Below are 16,679 nucleotides of genomic sequence, written 5' to 3'. Positions count from 1 at the left end.
TCGCATTCACAAAAAGCGCTCAAAGGGAATAAACCTTTTGGTCCCCTCAGTATTTGAGGGACAGGGCAATCGTTCTCAGAGAGGTACTGCTAAACCTTCCCTTCCTCAACATTTTCCTACAATCCCATTCTATATCTGTAATTATTTTAGTGTGCACAGACTATAAAAGTGCTGGCTCACAGGAAACTTACACAGTTCAATATACAGGATAGCAGAGAGCAAAGGGGAAAGCATGTATGTATATCCAGACGGCTGCGATAAGGTTGTTTCTTTCAGCCCCACTGAGTATATTGACTCTGTTGCAACTGTGTGAATGAATATTTAATTTCAGCAGCACGTGCCCATCTCTTCCCTATTCCCTGTTAGAGGACACCTGGCTGCACAGAGCAACCCTGGACCCCCAAGGCTTCCTCCCCATTCTGGCAGATGAGAGCAGTGACCACACGTCAGCATGTGTTGCTTTTTGGAGTAAGCGACGACTGACATCCGAAGACAGGCTTGCTGCCTTCCCTGCTCCTGCCAGCTGAGGCATCAGACAACGATCAGTGTCTGCCAGCACTCGCCTCCCAAAAATTATTGCTGTAGATATGTAGTCCCCTCCTCCCAGTGCCCTGGAGCTGGTCACTCCCCAAATGCACGAAGGGAAAACCTATGCAAACTTGTAACCTCACCCATTCCTTGTTGCCTCTGCCCCTGGTTTACTTTGCTCGCACACACACACACACACACACACGCATTAGGGATTTAGTCTTTCCCCAAAGCATCCCTTTTTAAAGGATGCAGCAGACAAGGCACGGATGCATGTCTAACCATAAATCATAGCTGCCTGCTCCTGCAAGACCACCGACAAAAGGAAAAAGCCATAAAGCTGCAATACTCTGCGTAAATATATCATCAGCTTAATTGTCCTCTTGGGAATAAAGAGGCAGTTTGCACATTACTGTGCCCTCTGCGTGTGTGTGTGTGTGCGCGCGCGCAATAATAGGGATCAACATGGGCTACAGAATAGCCCACTGCCTCCTGGCACAGTAACAGGAGAAATAATGAAAATCTAGTAAGAAAACCTTTGAAATATATTACCTAAAACCCCACTTTCTTTATTGGATCATTAGCTAGAGCACATTCATACTCATATTAGCCAGGATAAATTTCAAATGAGAGAAGAATAATGGCTAAATCCTCATAATATTTATCCCCTCTTTTGGGAGCACCTGTAGTTCATCCTCATTCACTGCTAAAACTTTTTAAAAGCTTTCCATCAAACAGTCTTTGTTGCTGCAGTGCAATGCAACCGCACAAAGATGACAGGAATTTCCAAACTGGGCAGACTGGACTTGTTTTCGAACCAGATTTGGCTGAAATATATTAAATTTGTAGATGTTCTAAATAAAATTTAAAAAAAAATAAACCATAACAACTGGAATTTAGCTTTGTTTTATTTAGGATTAAGTCTAACAGGATCCTAAACACTACTTCAGATTTATTAAAGGACTTAACATTGAGTATTTGAGTAATTTGTTAATCCTGGTGGAAACTAACCATTGATTTTACTGGAAGTTAGTCAACAATGTGCTTAACTGAGTACACATGGTTAAGTGCTTTACCATGTCCTGGATAAGTTGTTGGTTTCATTCATTTAAAGCCTGTTTCGATACTTTAATTTCTGCAAAACAATGCTTTTCTTACACCAATCCTTCTTCCAAAACCTCATTGTTTTTCACAGCAGATTATAATTTTACGAATGCATCGAGTGGCAAGAGACAGACAGTGGGCATACCTGCAAGTGCTACTCTTCTGCATGACGTCAGCTCGATGATATCCAGAGAGTTTACAAAAACCGTCATTACTATAAACTACGGGCCAGTCCACAATCTGAGCATTTCCCAACAAAAAACTGGATTCTGAAAAGAGAAAGAGAAAAACAGAGAAAGGGCTGTTGTCAGTGGCAAAGTACACTGAAATCCTCTGTGTGTTACACAGCAGATGCAAAGTTATTCATAATGGTGATTTCTATCATGACATTTCAGAGGGAGCTGAAATCAAAATGGGCATCAGAAAAGAAATCCTGATGCAACAGGATTACTCCTAGTAATGTAAGTAGCTTCTTGCACCCCCAAATACTGATATAAGCACCAACACTTTAACAACATAGAAAGGATTCATTTATTCACAACATCTGGGCAAGGTATGATGTTTTATTCTCATTTTATACATATCCTGAAATCAGCCTTAAATTAACTTGCAAACTGAGTTTTAAATGCCGACCTGTATGTGTGCCCAATGCCAATGATGACTTTCTTGCTTAAGACAAGTGTATTTTTCCTCCTGGCAGGTCCCAGTCTGTTTTGCAGGACGCAGCCAGCATCCCTGGGACGAGGGACAGAGAGCGCCAGGAGCCGCTGGGGAGGGGCGAGATGTGGCCACCGCATCTCATGGTACGCCACAAGCCACATCACGCCTGGGAGGGCAGATAGCAGGTGACCCACATGGAAATTCGGCGTGATCGGGGAACTGACGAGTGCCAAAGGGACTTACACATTGAAATAACACAAAATGGGTACTGGATTTCAGTGGCAGTCTATTAAAAATGCAAATAGGTGGGTTTGGCTCACCCTAGTAACATGCATCCACTGCTGTAAATACAAAACATGGGCAGGGACTATTTCTAGGAGGCTGAACTCAGGTTTAAATATCACGTCAGTCATTTGTTCTTTCAGTCAGTGCCTACAGTTTATACGCACGGACTGGCACCAACGCATTATGAGTTAGTCCTAAAATAGTTTTATTCACTAGTTTAGAAAGATTCTTCCATCCCTGCTTTTAGCAAAGCATTTCCAAGGAAGGAAATACCCATTTTGCTTAAACACAATGTTGTGGGATTTTATGTACATCGACACCGTAAACATTCCTAATTTGTTTCAGGAATAATATTCTTACTGAGTAGAGGTTCTCAAATTGTAGTCTGTGATGACCTTCAGAGTTTTCTTTATTGTTACTGTTAGTTTTCAATTTCATTTTGACGGCAGCTATGGAACTAACTGGTCCCATTCACTGATGCTAAAAAGCTATTAAAATATAACTATTAACAATCACTGCTGTACAGAAATTAGAGGAAATGTTCCTTTCAGCAGTTCTTGGGGAAAAAAAAAATTTAAGGAGATTTTTACAAATTTTCCCTCGTAATAGCCAAAGAATGGTTATGGCAGTTACTTACAGACATATACTCAGGTGCACACATTAATTTTCACATAAAAGTGATGCTGGGTTTGCATGAGCTACACATGCCCTTCTCAGACTATTTATAACCGTGACTGGATTGTACATTATGCAAACATTATTCTGTTGAACAAGGAAAGTGTAACGAAAAAAAATACTGTTTCTTTCTTTTTTCTTTATAAGCATGAATTTGGAAATAAATAAACTGGAGATTATTGGATTTTCTATAGAAAAGCAGATTAAAAAATATTTAAAAGCCAACCAATGTGAGAAATAGAAGTCTAGGTTCTGTGAAATCTAACACTTTTAAACTCAAAGAATTTATCTGAATCCGTCTCACAAATATTCTTAAGCCGAAATGCCAACTTTAAAAATTTGCTTTCCTACCCAAAGGGAGACGTCCTCGGTACAAGCAGCAGGAGGCATGGAGTAACGCCTGAGCGTTACATAAAATCCCCCTGGCTTTCCGCAGCCCTTTCTGCACTGGGGACTCAGCCCAGCTTTCCTCAGCACAGCGCAGAGAAGAACATGGGGGGCATCTTAAATCCCCGGAAACCAAAGGGTTTGCTGGAGCTCATCCCCTTGTATTGATGTCCCCCCCAACACCTTGCATCTTCTCCAGTTTGGCAAAGGGGAGACACCACCAGCCCCCTAAAACCACCAGGCTCCCCCTGTGGCAGCCGCCCTACCACCACGGCACCCCAGCAGCTGGAGAGGATGGGGGCGTAAGCAATTCTTAATTTCCCATCCCACAGGGAAACAACCAATATTGCAAGTCCTCTGGTTAGATTTGGAAAGAGATTTCTTTACAGGATTGTCTTTTGCCAAAGTTTTGCTCACGTATCTAGACGCAATGGGCAGGACCTGGGTGATGAGAGACTGCAGTACCACACTCACTCGTGGATGCTGTGCACATCTGGGTGCTCCCCAGAGGACCACAGTCCAAAAGCAGATAACCCTGATTCCAAGCCTCCCTGTCCGACAGACATAATCTTGATTGTGTATTCCCCCCACGTAACTGTTTCAGGACACAGAGTACACAGCAGAAGATGCGTGTTGCAGCCAGCAGCCAATATACAGCATTTAATGGTTGTCTTCTATGGATTTTGTACTTCTTTACACCTGAGGGTCTCAAAATACTTGATAGGGCATTCACTAAACTTATCAAACCCACCAAAAACTTGTGACGGAAAAAAACATAAAGCCAAACTATTGACAGTTAAAAACAAAAATAAATCCCATAAAATTAGAAAAAATATACACTAGAAGTACCTTGGTAGATAGTAGTATTTGTAAGGTTAGATCAGATATATAGTATATATACTAGAAACCAGACCACATATTAGACTATGTTTTCTTTTGTCCACATGAATTTTCCTTTACTTAATTGACTTCTTTTTTACCCTTGTCTCCTAAGTAAATAAGGCTTATTCATCCATGCTCAGCACGTGAATATGTATGTGTGCGTCCCATTCCAACTGAAGAAAAATCTTGAATCAATGTTTGCATCTTGTTAGAGACCAATGAATTTCACTGCAGGCACAAAGCCATAGGAATCCATGTTTCATTAATGCCGCTGCTCAGTGAGCAGCTTGATAAAATTTAAGGAAGAACGGGTCAGCGTCTGACCCTTGGGTTTTATTGTGCACCTAAGTCACAGCATCCACAGGACTCCATGCCTGCCCTACATTTTATCAGGAGTCACATTATTTTCTCCAACCAAGACACATATTAATTCTTCACTATTTCTACAATTTGTCCAGATCGAAACTCCAGGCAGATTTAACTTAATATTAGCTAGTCCACAGTCAGCTGTAAACATACCAACTGTATAGTGCATGACAGGACACTGACAGAACCTCTTTTTATTTGGCCATAATTTCTTAAAAATGCAGAGTTCAAAGGGACATGGAGGAGTTTTTGCTTTGAGTCCTCTGCTGTGACTCCCTGTATGTTCTCCAATATGTCTCCATTTTGGAGCCTAACCTTGGTCAACAACAGAGACTCCTTAGTAGAGAATACAACCTTAGGGTTTCTAGGGGTTTTGTGTAGTTGGAGAAGAGACTGCCTTATATCACATCATCACCACTAACCACTCATGAAAGTCCATTTCTGCAGTTACCTCCCCTGAGTTCAGGTCCTAACAGCCAGTCCTGGACTAAATCCATCTGCATGACTGATTTCCGTATTCCTACAACTCGATTATGTGGTTTCCTTGCTAAGAAAGGTCTATCACAGTTGTGTCATGTCTTGGGTTAAGATTTCCATTTGTCTGACTACAGCAAATCCCACTCTGTTCAATTTCCAGCTGGCTGCTAGAAGCTGGTGTAAGAGACAAGGGCTGGAGAAACCTCCTTTCCTCTCCATCTCCGGTTGCCATAGGGCAGCCTAACACCAAAGGCGAACCTGTTCCCCACCAAACACAACTGGCTGTGTGTTCCTCCTGGCCTCCTTTGCCAGCAGCTCCAAAGCAATGACCCTCAGCCGAGGGTACCTTGATGTCCCGCTGTGCTCTGCTGCGGTGACTCTGTGGTGAAGTCCCATAGCAGCCTCTTAGCACAAGCCAAGTCCTCATTCAAGCAGGTCAGGTATAGCAAAAGACAAGTGGGCTACAGACCTGCCTACAGGCTGCCAACTGACTTGCTCCTTTCTGAGGTACATCCATACTCACTGCATGCAGGAGGGAGGAAAGGCACCCAGATCACAGGTGTTCACCCGATGGCAGCCCAAGGACATGCCCTGCCAGCGTTGCTGCAGGCGAGCACTGAGTGCACCTCCATCGTCACAGGCCAGGTTCACTCCTGGTCCTCCCCTTCCCCTGATGGCCCACACTCCATGTTGGTTAGTTCATGCCAAAGGACTTTTTTGGAGTGAGCCAAAGGACTTTTACACAATCAGTCTTTTCTAAAGCATGGGCACGAGCCCTGCTATGCCACCTGTGAAGGACCAACCGCCCAGGGCAGATGCCTTCTGCAAGACAGACCCAGGCTCGGACTCCCTTCATGGGAGAGGCAAGCTCTCCTTGCCTGTTCTAGCCTTCAACAGATAAGACTGGTAGTTCGCGCCATCTTCAGAAGAAAAAGAAAAGGAGCCAACAAAAGATCTGCAAATTATAGGGTGATGAGCACAGCAAGGACACTAGCACTGGGATCTCCACAGCTGTCTTCCTGTTGGATTCAACATACAAGAGCTACGTTCTTCAAGCTAGTTTTTTTAAAGAACATACTATATTGGAGGTATTCTCAAGGATAAGTATTTCTTAACAGAGTTTATCTACTAATAACTGGACAAAACCAAACTGAGCCACTACACCTACACCAGAACACCTGAATTTACTCAGTTTTTAGGTATACCATGACTTCACTGAAAGAACAGTATCACAACAGGGATTGTGAAGGATAGCCAAAGTTACAGATGGCAATGCATAAATCCAGATTGCAGTAAGACACAATGCATAAATCCAGATCGCAGTAAGACACTGGTAACTAAAACTTGTGCAATATCTGTGCTGTGGCCCAGAAAGGGAAGTCTTCTCTCTCCATGTACAGCAGCACCCCGTCTCAGGAGTATTTTACTATGGAGGCGGGGAACTTCTTCCCTGGTCTACTAGGCACTGGCCATTGCTGAAAGCGGGACAGTAAATCTGACAGACCAATGGTCTGGTCCAGTATAGGAAACTCTGTGCAACTGTGATCCAGATTACCACGTGGTGGTATCCCATATTCTGAAAACATTAACGTGCAGCTAACTTCAAAACTCGCATGATGATTAGCCTGAAAAGTCTGGTAACGCATTCATCCTTGCTTGGATTTCTCCGATGCACTGAAAATGCATTTCCACTTCCCCATTTCCTTAGAGGTAAAAGTCAATTTTTATTATTTCTAAGATTGTCTTGATGTCATTGCCTCCACCAATCATTTTTTCCACCCATCCCCCTTTCTCATATATTGTAGAGAGCCCAAATCTGTAGGTTACATAAGTTCTTTGACTAAACACATCACAACACCAGCGTCTGTCTATAAGAGTGCAGGGAAGCAGGGCTCAGCCAGCAGACTCGCCTGCCTCGGAGTTCCTAGATTCCTCTTAGGAAGTCAGCAGGCTTTTTATTAGTTAATATAACTCTCCTATTTACAAGGTTTAATACCAATGGCAAGGAACTGGGGTATTAGAGGCATTCAGTTAGCAAAATTTCAGGTTGGAAAACACAATTGAGGAAAACAATTGTTAAAGGCACTGTATTTGCTGTTGCTGCACTTCTATTTTGTAAAAAGGCTCTTTTGTACGAAGACAGCCTATGCTGTAGAGCAGCAAGCCTTTAATCTTACTCTATCTTTCAGCAGCTAATACTCAACGCAGTGCTGAGCCTTGTTTTGTTTAAAAAAAAAAAAAAAAAGAGACCACAGTGTGCAAGCAATTTTTTTTTAACCAACAAAATGCCCAAAGCAGTGTAAAATTCATGTTATGTAATCACAGGAGAGCAAGAACAGCTAAATCATTCCAGGAGATATGCTTAGCCAAGTGAGAAACGTTGTCTCTAATCATCTTTTCTCAAGAATGCTTGGGTACCACTTGTAACCAAAATTGATTAAATCACCATTTCAGAATTCCATCTCATCCCAAGAAAACAGGAAATTAATCTTTTTAGAAAAGCCACCATTGAAAAGATTTTTTTTTTTAAAAATGAAGCAGTAGCAGAACACGAATAATAATAATCACTATATAATAAAAAGAAGCAATGTTTCCATCTAGGAACTCCTAACTCAAGCAACTTTACACAGAGCCGTCCTTCAGAATTACCACCCTTACACTGCAGAGCAAATGCAGCCTGGATTTGACAGGCTCTGTGAAACCTCTGGAATTTGCCTTTTTTGCTAATGGTGTCTCATAAAAGCCCCAAACCACTTAAACTGCTGTCAGCTGACTCTCCTTATAGGACTCTCTCTACGTAGGGTCAGCATATTGCTGCAGTCTTGTTTAGACCATCTCAGAAAACTCGTGGGGCTTCTCTGTGGGGGGATGTGTGTGTGTCGGGGCGGGGGTCCTAAAACATGTTCTCATTTTTTTAATTTTCTTTTAGCTCTCCCGAGCAAGTCTTGGCCCCGATAACACATATTTCCAGTGGTGGTGCTTACAGTAACTCCAACCACATGCCCAAGAGGTACCGCATCCCCACAGAATACAACAGCAAATCCTAAAGCCTTTTTTGGAGCGCACGGCCCTCTGAAATCAGCCTCAATGGGCACCAACATCCCTCCATCTCTGGGGGCGGCTGCAGAGAAACCGCCGTTGCTTGAAGCAGCAACCTCCACCAGCACTTTGTACTCCTTCCTATAAAACCACATTGCTGTTTTCTAACAAAGCTATTATTTCCCTGGTGTCTTTAAAGCATGCAAAACATCAGTGTCATTCAATTTATCCAGCACATTAAGCGTTGCTTGCCTGAAAAAAAATCTCTCAAAGGACTAACTCTTTACGTCACCTTTCTGTGCCAGCGTTGTTTTTATTTAACACTCATAATATGAAAATGCAAAGAGACCTAATCCAGAGCAAGATGCCACCATACTGACTATGCTAAAATGATCTATTTCCTGCCCCAAATAAATGCTCCTCAAACAAAACAAAAGACAAATAATACAGTATTGGCTGAAATATTAAATCCACGTGTAAGTCACTTAGCTGGGAACAGAGCAGCTTTCAGCAATTTAGCAAGCGAGCTCAAGAAGAAAGATTAGAATCTGCCTTCTGAAAACTTAAAAAATTAACTTTAATCATTCTGAATGTGAAAGCCCACAAACAGTGCGGTCCCCTGCCTTTTTTGCGGACCAACTTCACTGACCCTGGGAAGAGTAAGGACAAGACAGTGTCCCTGAGCTGCCTGTGAAATGACGTTTCATACAATTCTAATCACGAGTTCTCCCCACACATTCATTTATCCTAGAGTTAAACTAATCCTCACCTATCCCGGTTATCTTCTAAATGCCACCACTGAATCTGTTCTCTATTAAATTATGCAGAACACAACATAGATGTAGCAAGACTAAATTTAAACTGGAGCACACTGTAGCTCTCACTCAAGGCACACAGGCATCCTCAGGGAGCAAACCAAAAAATCAGATTTCTAGCTTTATACAAATGAGAGTGCTTGCTTCACGTTCCCAGATGAGAAAATTGTGGTAACAGCAGTTGTTCAAACACGGGAGCTCCTCTTGCAAACAAAGCTAGTCCTGGATGCAGTTTCACAGAGCCTGGCTGCGTCTCAGAAAACCTGTTTTGGCAGAGAATGGTCCGCCTCTCCCGTGCTCCCCACTTTGTGCAAGTGGCTGAAGCAAAACTATCAACAGGACAGATCCCAGGCAGCAGCGAGGTGCTGCTTCAGGTGCGTCTCCCAAGGGGCTATTCGGAAGCCAGCAGCCGGACTCCCTCCCGCTGCCGCATGCAGGTGCAGGATCGGGCCCTGGCTGTCTGGGGTACCCAGCGCTTGGCATTTAAAATAGCCAGTTGCTGAGTGTGCTGTTTAAACAAGTATCAGACTTACTTACTTTTTTTTTTTTTTTTGAAAAACAGTTCATCAAAGTTCTAACTCCAAAATCTTCTTCTATTAATTTTATCAAACTAAAAAATACTATTCCCCTAGCTTTCCAGATGGACAACTTAAAATCCCGGTTAACCACTGAACAGTACCTTGTTAAACAAGCTAATTAAATGTATTTCCACAGCTCACTTAACTTCCTGACATTATTCTTTGGCTGTATACTCCTTCCAACAGCAATAAAAAAAAAATAAAAATGGATGTTTGCTCAAAAAAAAAAAAAAAAAAAAATCAATAATTCCGGTTTTCCCTTCTCTCTCAGATTTAAACATTAACCTGGGAACGCAACAGCTCTTGCAGTGACCTCTTGTGGCAAGCGCTCAGCAGCGCTCAAGCCTCCCCCAGAAGGGAACAACGTCTCTCCCACCGCCCCATCCCACCGTCAGCCGGACACACAGAAAGAAATATTAGAAAGAGAAGACCCACAATTTATAAGGCAGCTCATCAGACCTCAAGGAAACCAGCTATTCCTTTAGCTAGCGACACGGGATTATTTGGGCTTCTGAATTAATACAATGGTACAGAGCCGTCACAATCTTTTTTTTTTTAAATAAACCACATATAAAATAAAAAATTTTAGTCCGTTTAGACCCCCAATTTCAGCAGCATTCAGACATGCTTAATCTTTCAGCATTCAGCAACCCAACTTGAAAAGTAAAGGAAGGGGGGCACTTGCAAGTGAAAACTCCTCGCAAATGTCATCTAGCAATGCTTCTCAGTGTAAAAGTCCACTTTGCACTGATTTACATATCAGCAGGCCCCCTGCCGTCATAGAAATGGCAAAAGGAACCCTGTGCCCTTGAATGCCACAGAAAGCCTTAATGACATAAGCGCCTCGGTCGTCCCTTCACTAACTTCCCCACAGTCAACTCAACTGGAGGATGGAAACTTTCATCCCACAGTCTACAGTGTCTCTATGTAGAGATTTAGGGAACTGCTGAGGTCCGCATTTTTTTTGGAGGATCCCCCATGACAGACATCCTGTAAACTTGAAGTAACTTGCTTTAAAGAACTTTCTCTCTGCAGCGTGTGTAACTTAATTTGGATCAGATGAAAATGCAGCCTGTTTTAATTTAGTGAAGAGAAGCTTATATGTATCGTGTCCCATGAGAACAATAATGTTTTGTTACCCTGCCTGTAAGACATCAGGTACGCCACATGGGCTAGTAAGGACAGGAGAAACAATAAACACTTATTTTATCTAATATAAATGTGTAATAAGAATGAAAAGCTTTCTTAGCGCTACAGATGTGGCACTCATTTCCCTCCCCCTTCCTGGGTAACCTGCCTTGACAGTCACCTGTAAACAGTTCATGATCCTTTCACCCATCAAAGTCACAGGGACCCAGCAGGGCGCAAAGCTCTGTCTGATGGAACTGTGTTGTAGGAATGCAGCACAAAGCTGAAAAAGGCCCGGAATTAAATGCTAGCTTCATTAAAGCTCACGGTAAAATTCCCATGTAAGCCTTACAGAGCCGAGATTTCAGCCCAAGTGCCAAAATACATTTGTGAAAGACCCGAAAGACCCATTTTCCCGATGAAGCTTCTAAGAGTTATTGCAACAGAAACAATAGCCAATAATGATGACTCTCATCATATAGATAAGACTATACATAGTCTTTCACTAAATTAAGCCCCTCTTCCAGACTGTTAGTGCTCTTTATTGCATATTGCCGCAAAGTCCCAGAGTTAACCTTTTCCCAAACTCATCCTCTACCATAAAAGTAAATTATGCTATTAACATAGGCTTAATGCTTTTGCCACTAGAATATGTGAAGGGTGAAGATGGACAGGCAAGACAGACACATTTCTCTGCCCCTGTGTGCGTGGCTCAGCTCGCTGGATCCCTCTGCACGCCAGCCAGGGCCACAAGCCCAGCCCTGCTCTCGAGACTTGCCCAATTCTGTACCCGTTGCACCTCCACGATGCTGAGCCGAGGTCAGTATCAGCGGGAGCTCCGAGTGCACTGAAGAAGCAACCAATAGTATTAGTAATAACGGGCACAGACTGCTGAGAACATCTTAGGAGAGAACATTGCCCTAAGGCAGGCCCTTATTAAAAGTCCGAAATACTAATGGCAGTAAAAGGCAGGCACCTTAATGTGATTTAACCCAGTGCTCTCACAAAACACCACTTCTTTCAGCTCAGCAAAACACCTGGTGTTCTTAAGTTCCAGGGCACAGTCAAGGCTGTAGTGGGATCGTATCAGTCTTTGTGAGCCTCAGATAAGACCTTTACTCGATGTATTTTCACTGTACTTTAAAAGAAAAAAAGATTGCGGAGAGCACACTGAGATTACCCTGAAGACAGGCCTGTGTGTCCTCAGGGCTTGTCCCTTTTTACCAACCGCAGCAGCTGGTCTAAAGACAGACCCTGCATCTCCCCATAGACTTTGTCTCGCCTCGAGTGCAGCACGGCTGCAGTGCGGACAAAGAACTCGCAAAGCATCTTGAGGGACACCATCCACCACAAAACGCTTGGGGAACCACCTGCAACCTGATGCTGTCCAAAAAGCAAAGTACGCTGCTGCTCTAAAACACTTCACAAGCTCCAACGTGTAAAGTTGCCTCCAAAAGGGAGGTTCCCCAGGCAGAGGGACACCGCGCGGCCCCTCGCATCGCTTTGACAGTTGCTCCATCTTTCCCAAACAGGTTGGGGAGGTGAACATCCAGCACAGCAGCCCAGAAATCCCACCCCGCCATGCAGAGGACAGAAGAGCCGCAGCCACCCCATTCCTTTCTGCACAGATCTTTGATGGTTTGCTCACAACCAACTCACTGAGAGCACTTCTCTCACTATTTTAACCTAATTTGTAGCAAAAGCCGAGGTGAAAAGGAAAAACAGAAAATGCGTAAATAATGCTGAAAAGTGAATACATGATTGCTTTTAACACCAGGCTGGCCTCCACACTAAGTCTGCATGCCATTTTCCCACTACGTCAGTTCTGACTTCCCGCATTTTAAAATTATTGCAAGTTTGTCTATAAATTTTGTTATTCAGATCCCTCTCTGGCAACTCTGAGTAATTTGTCCCCACTTACATTTCAGTTTGAAATCATTGCTTCTATTTCACCTGAAGAAGAGCCTATCTGCCGAAATACCTGTCTAATTTTTTCCAGCCATACCTGTTGCTTAACAGAAGATATTAACTCTATCTACAAACCATCTCCTGGTTGTTAAGAAAAGATTTATGGTCAAGAAGCGCAATGGGATTGCCGAAGTGTGAGAAATCTCAAAACAGAGTTTTCTCTAACCAGGAAAGGTGATCAAAGGGCTTTTTTTGAGCATTAAAACCCACTATCAGTCTTTCCTTCATCCCGTTCCTCAACTTGTCAGTGAAAAATCTCTTGGAAATTGGTGAATCCAAGTATTAAAACACATCACACAGCGAGCAGACCAAATCCTTGCCTTCTACCAAGTACTGGCAGGAGACACTTGAACCAGATTTGCTCTATTGGATACCGTTATGTTCGGATTAAACAGTGCTGAATCCAATGAAAATTACTATTTCTATAAAGGACAAATAAGGTTATGTCCTGAATGACAAAAATAAGAACGAAATCATGTTCAAGGGCACAACACTGACCACTTACATGCGTTAGAAACAAATTCCCAATCCACTTTTGCTTTGCTGTCCAATGGGGCAGACTTATCTCTGTAGCATCATGCTTAGACATCATCAGCGGCAGAGACAAAGCAGAATGAATGACCAGACCAGCATAATTTATGCTCCCAAATTAGACCAGGTTAAAAACTGGAGAGGGATACATGCTTTTAACGTATAATGTTCAAAAGCCTTCTGAGCTTTTCCAGTTTTTGACATCTCAAAGCTCTCCTGAGCTTTCACCAGGGAGGACATGTGATTTAATCAGAGCGTGACACAAAAGCACGGCAATCCCAAACTGTGTTCCCAGCTCTGCCACCAACTTGCCCATGACCTCGGGAGAAGAACTGCGACGCCCCGAGCCCCTGTTTATGCCACAGTTCTACGAACAAGTTGGGAATGCCTCTGTGTGTCTTCTTCCACAAGGAGCTGCAAAGTGTAATTAAATTCCACCCAGCGCTTTGAAATTGTCAGAGGGAAAGTGCTATATAAGCCCCTATTAATTAAGCTTGCATTTAATATTCTGCTAAATAAATACACTATTGTGGGAAACTAGCTCTTAGTGACTGTGCAGCTACAGAGCTTGACACAGAGTCATCTGCCGAACACGGAACAACCTGAGAGGGAGAAAGCCCCCCCAAAAGGATCAATGGCTTAATACAAGGCTGGCATTTTAACATACAACATTTTAAAACAAATTCTAGGTCCTCATCCCACTCCTGCTCCTGGCAAAGTCAATGAATCACTAATTCACTACCTGACATCAAAATCAACTTCAAGCCAGCACAGCAGACCACGTTAGTATAAATGTGAGGCAAATCCAGAACCGTGAAATGGAAAGGTGGAAGGGAACACTTTTCAGCAGGACTTCACATCACATTACTGTCTTGATTAATAATACATATGGCAGCTTTTCTCAATGCTCTTCCTTGCCCACCTTTCCCATTCACGTCCCCAGATGCACACTGGCACAGCAGTGCTTTGGTACGGCAGGGTCGTCCCAAACTTGGGCTGTCCAAGGAGATACCTTTTAGTAGATGCAAAGTCGAGGTCTCCATTTGTGCAAACACTCATATGCTTCAGTAGCTATGTGCCAGTGCAAAGACTACGTAAAAAAGGAATGTAACTACCAGAAGACTTGCCTAAAGCAGCACCTACATTAATACACCTAGAGAGATGGTCTGCAACCACATCTTAACTTCAATGGAGCTGTATACAGTGCAGTGCTTTGCATTGGATGAAAGGGTAAAATTAACTCCAGCATCAAGGAATAATTTGATGGCCATGGGGTCCTGAACCAGTCCTGTAAACATTCACCTAACTGAGGAGCTGTAGATGAGCAAATTGCAGACAGTTCTTTACAAATCTGCTCAGCCACAAGATTACCATCATCCAAATCACAGTCACTCCCTCATCCTCTTTCCCCGTACCGTACCTTTGCCACAGATTTTAACGTGTCACAGAATTGCAAAGACTTTGAAACGCTGAATGACAACAGTTGCAAACCCAATTATTAGAGAAACTAAAGAACAAGAAGGAAAAAAAAAAATGACCCGACGAGTGGAGAGGATAAGAGGATACTAGAAAGGAAAATGATGACTACTTATTTTCAGAAGCGGCTCACCAAATTAAAAAAAAAAAAAGCCACAAATTCACAGCGCCGGTAACGATGTAAGAAGTGGTGAAGGGGACCGGGCAAAGACCGCGGAGGGCAGCCTGCAGCGGAGTCCGGCGGGGCACAGCAGCCCCTCACCGCGGGCAGACCCCGTTCCTTGAAGGCGCCGCTTTGGCACAGACCCACCAGCGGGGCAGCGGACGCGGCGGCTCCGCGCCCCGAGGAGCCGCCGCGGGGACGGAGGGATGGAGCGATGGATGGACGGACGGAGGGAGGGAGCGATGGATGGACGGAGGGAATCTCTCACCACTTGAGCGCCGGACAATGTTCTCCAGGAAGGTGTTCTGCGGTGCCACCAGCCCTCTCTTGCCCCCCGGCATCCTGCAGCGCCGGGCTCGGGGGCCGGGGGTGCGCGGCGGCAGCGGCGGCGGCGGCGGCGGCGGGGGGGGGCCGGCGGCGGCTGGTGCGCCCGGTGCCCGTGAGTCGCGCAGGGGCGGCCGCGGCCGCTCATGGTAGTGGCGCCCCCGCGGCGGATGCAGCGCGGACTGGGGCCGCGCCGCGCACGGCGCCGCCGAGCGCCGCCGCCCGCAGCCCCTGCGCCTGCGCGCCCGCCCCGCCGCGGAGCCGGGCCGCCCCGGGACGGCGTGGGGGGGGTTTGGGGGGGGTGGGAATGGGGGAGGACGGGGACACGCGGAGCGGCGCGGAAGGGAGCGGAGCCGAGCGGGGATGAGCGGCGGCGGCAGCGCGGGCGGTGCCGGGTGCCGTGCCCCGCCGAGCATCCTCCCCTGGCCGTCCGCTCTCCCCGAAACCCCTTCGAAGTTTTGCCCAGTCGCCCTGAGCGAAACAAACAAAACAAAAAAAAAACCCGCTAAACCCTTGCATTTTCACCCACAGAGTGGTTTTTTTTAAGACAGCATTCCCATGTTCTCAGCACCTGGGTTTGGGGGAAGATGGACCAAGAAATGCTGTATGACATAGTGGAAGGTGGCTGCATTTTGCCCGCAAATAATATCCATAAAGTGCAACGTAACACGTAAAATGCCAGCCTTGCATGAAGCCATCAACCATTTTTTTGGAGGATTCCTCCCTCTCCCAGTGAGAGCAGCTGTGAGGGGGAGACAACAGGAGGCAGATTTGGGGCTGGAGCCCCCTTTTCTGTCATTTTATTCAGTGACCCAGTCGAATCACTCTGTGTTGCTCCTGTGCCGAAGCCCCAAAGCAGCAGATGAGTCAGTCAGTGAGACACCACACGCCAATTTCTCTGTAAGCTCTTCCCCACTCTTGACCTAGCCACTTTTTTCTTACAGTCTTTTCATTACTTGGAGAGTGGCTTTTAAAGGTAAGGACAGTAAAATCCTGGAAGGAACTTCTCCACCTGCCTCTGCTAATTTTGCACGCTGCTAGAGACTAGAAAGAATCATAGAAGGAAACAAGGGACGGAAAATTGCTGTTTGTCAAGGCAACCCCTGCCGGGGCACGAGCATGCCCTGCAGAGCACATGCCGGTGTGCTGCACACTCCTGCCGTAGCTGGCACAAGCAGCAGTGTTTCCCCCAGAGGACACTACTCCGCTGTGGAAAAATCAATATTTTTTTTTCCCAGCCTGTTTTCAGCACCTCCTCCTTCCCATGCTTGGGTCTTGATCCAACGAGTCACA

At 44.9% G+C, this 16,679-nt stretch overlaps 1 protein-coding gene across 1 annotated transcript in view; it reads right to left on the bottom strand.

The window, feature by feature from the left end:
- KCNH5 (potassium voltage-gated channel subfamily H member 5) overlaps positions 1-15,448 on the bottom strand; it is a 165,632-nt gene extending 150,184 nt beyond the window's left edge. Inside the window, exons 1-2 of the mRNA XM_063333555.1 lie at positions 15,331-15,448; positions 1,778-1,901 (exon numbers count right to left, since the gene is read on the bottom strand). Of these exons, the coding sequence (XP_063189625.1) occupies positions 1,778-1,901; positions 15,331-15,403 (197 nt within the window). The 5' untranslated portion in view covers positions 15,404-15,448. The remainder of the gene's footprint in view (positions 1-1,777; positions 1,902-15,330) is intronic.
- Between the last annotated feature and the right edge of the window lie 1,231 nt (positions 15,449-16,679).

This window comes from Chroicocephalus ridibundus, chromosome 4, assembly GCF_963924245.1.
Source record: "Chroicocephalus ridibundus chromosome 4, bChrRid1.1, whole genome shotgun sequence".
NCBI lineage: Eukaryota > Metazoa > Chordata > Aves > Charadriiformes > Laridae > Chroicocephalus > Chroicocephalus ridibundus.
The sequence above is the reverse complement of the archived record's forward strand: the minus strand, read 5'-3'. Positions and strand labels throughout refer to the sequence as shown.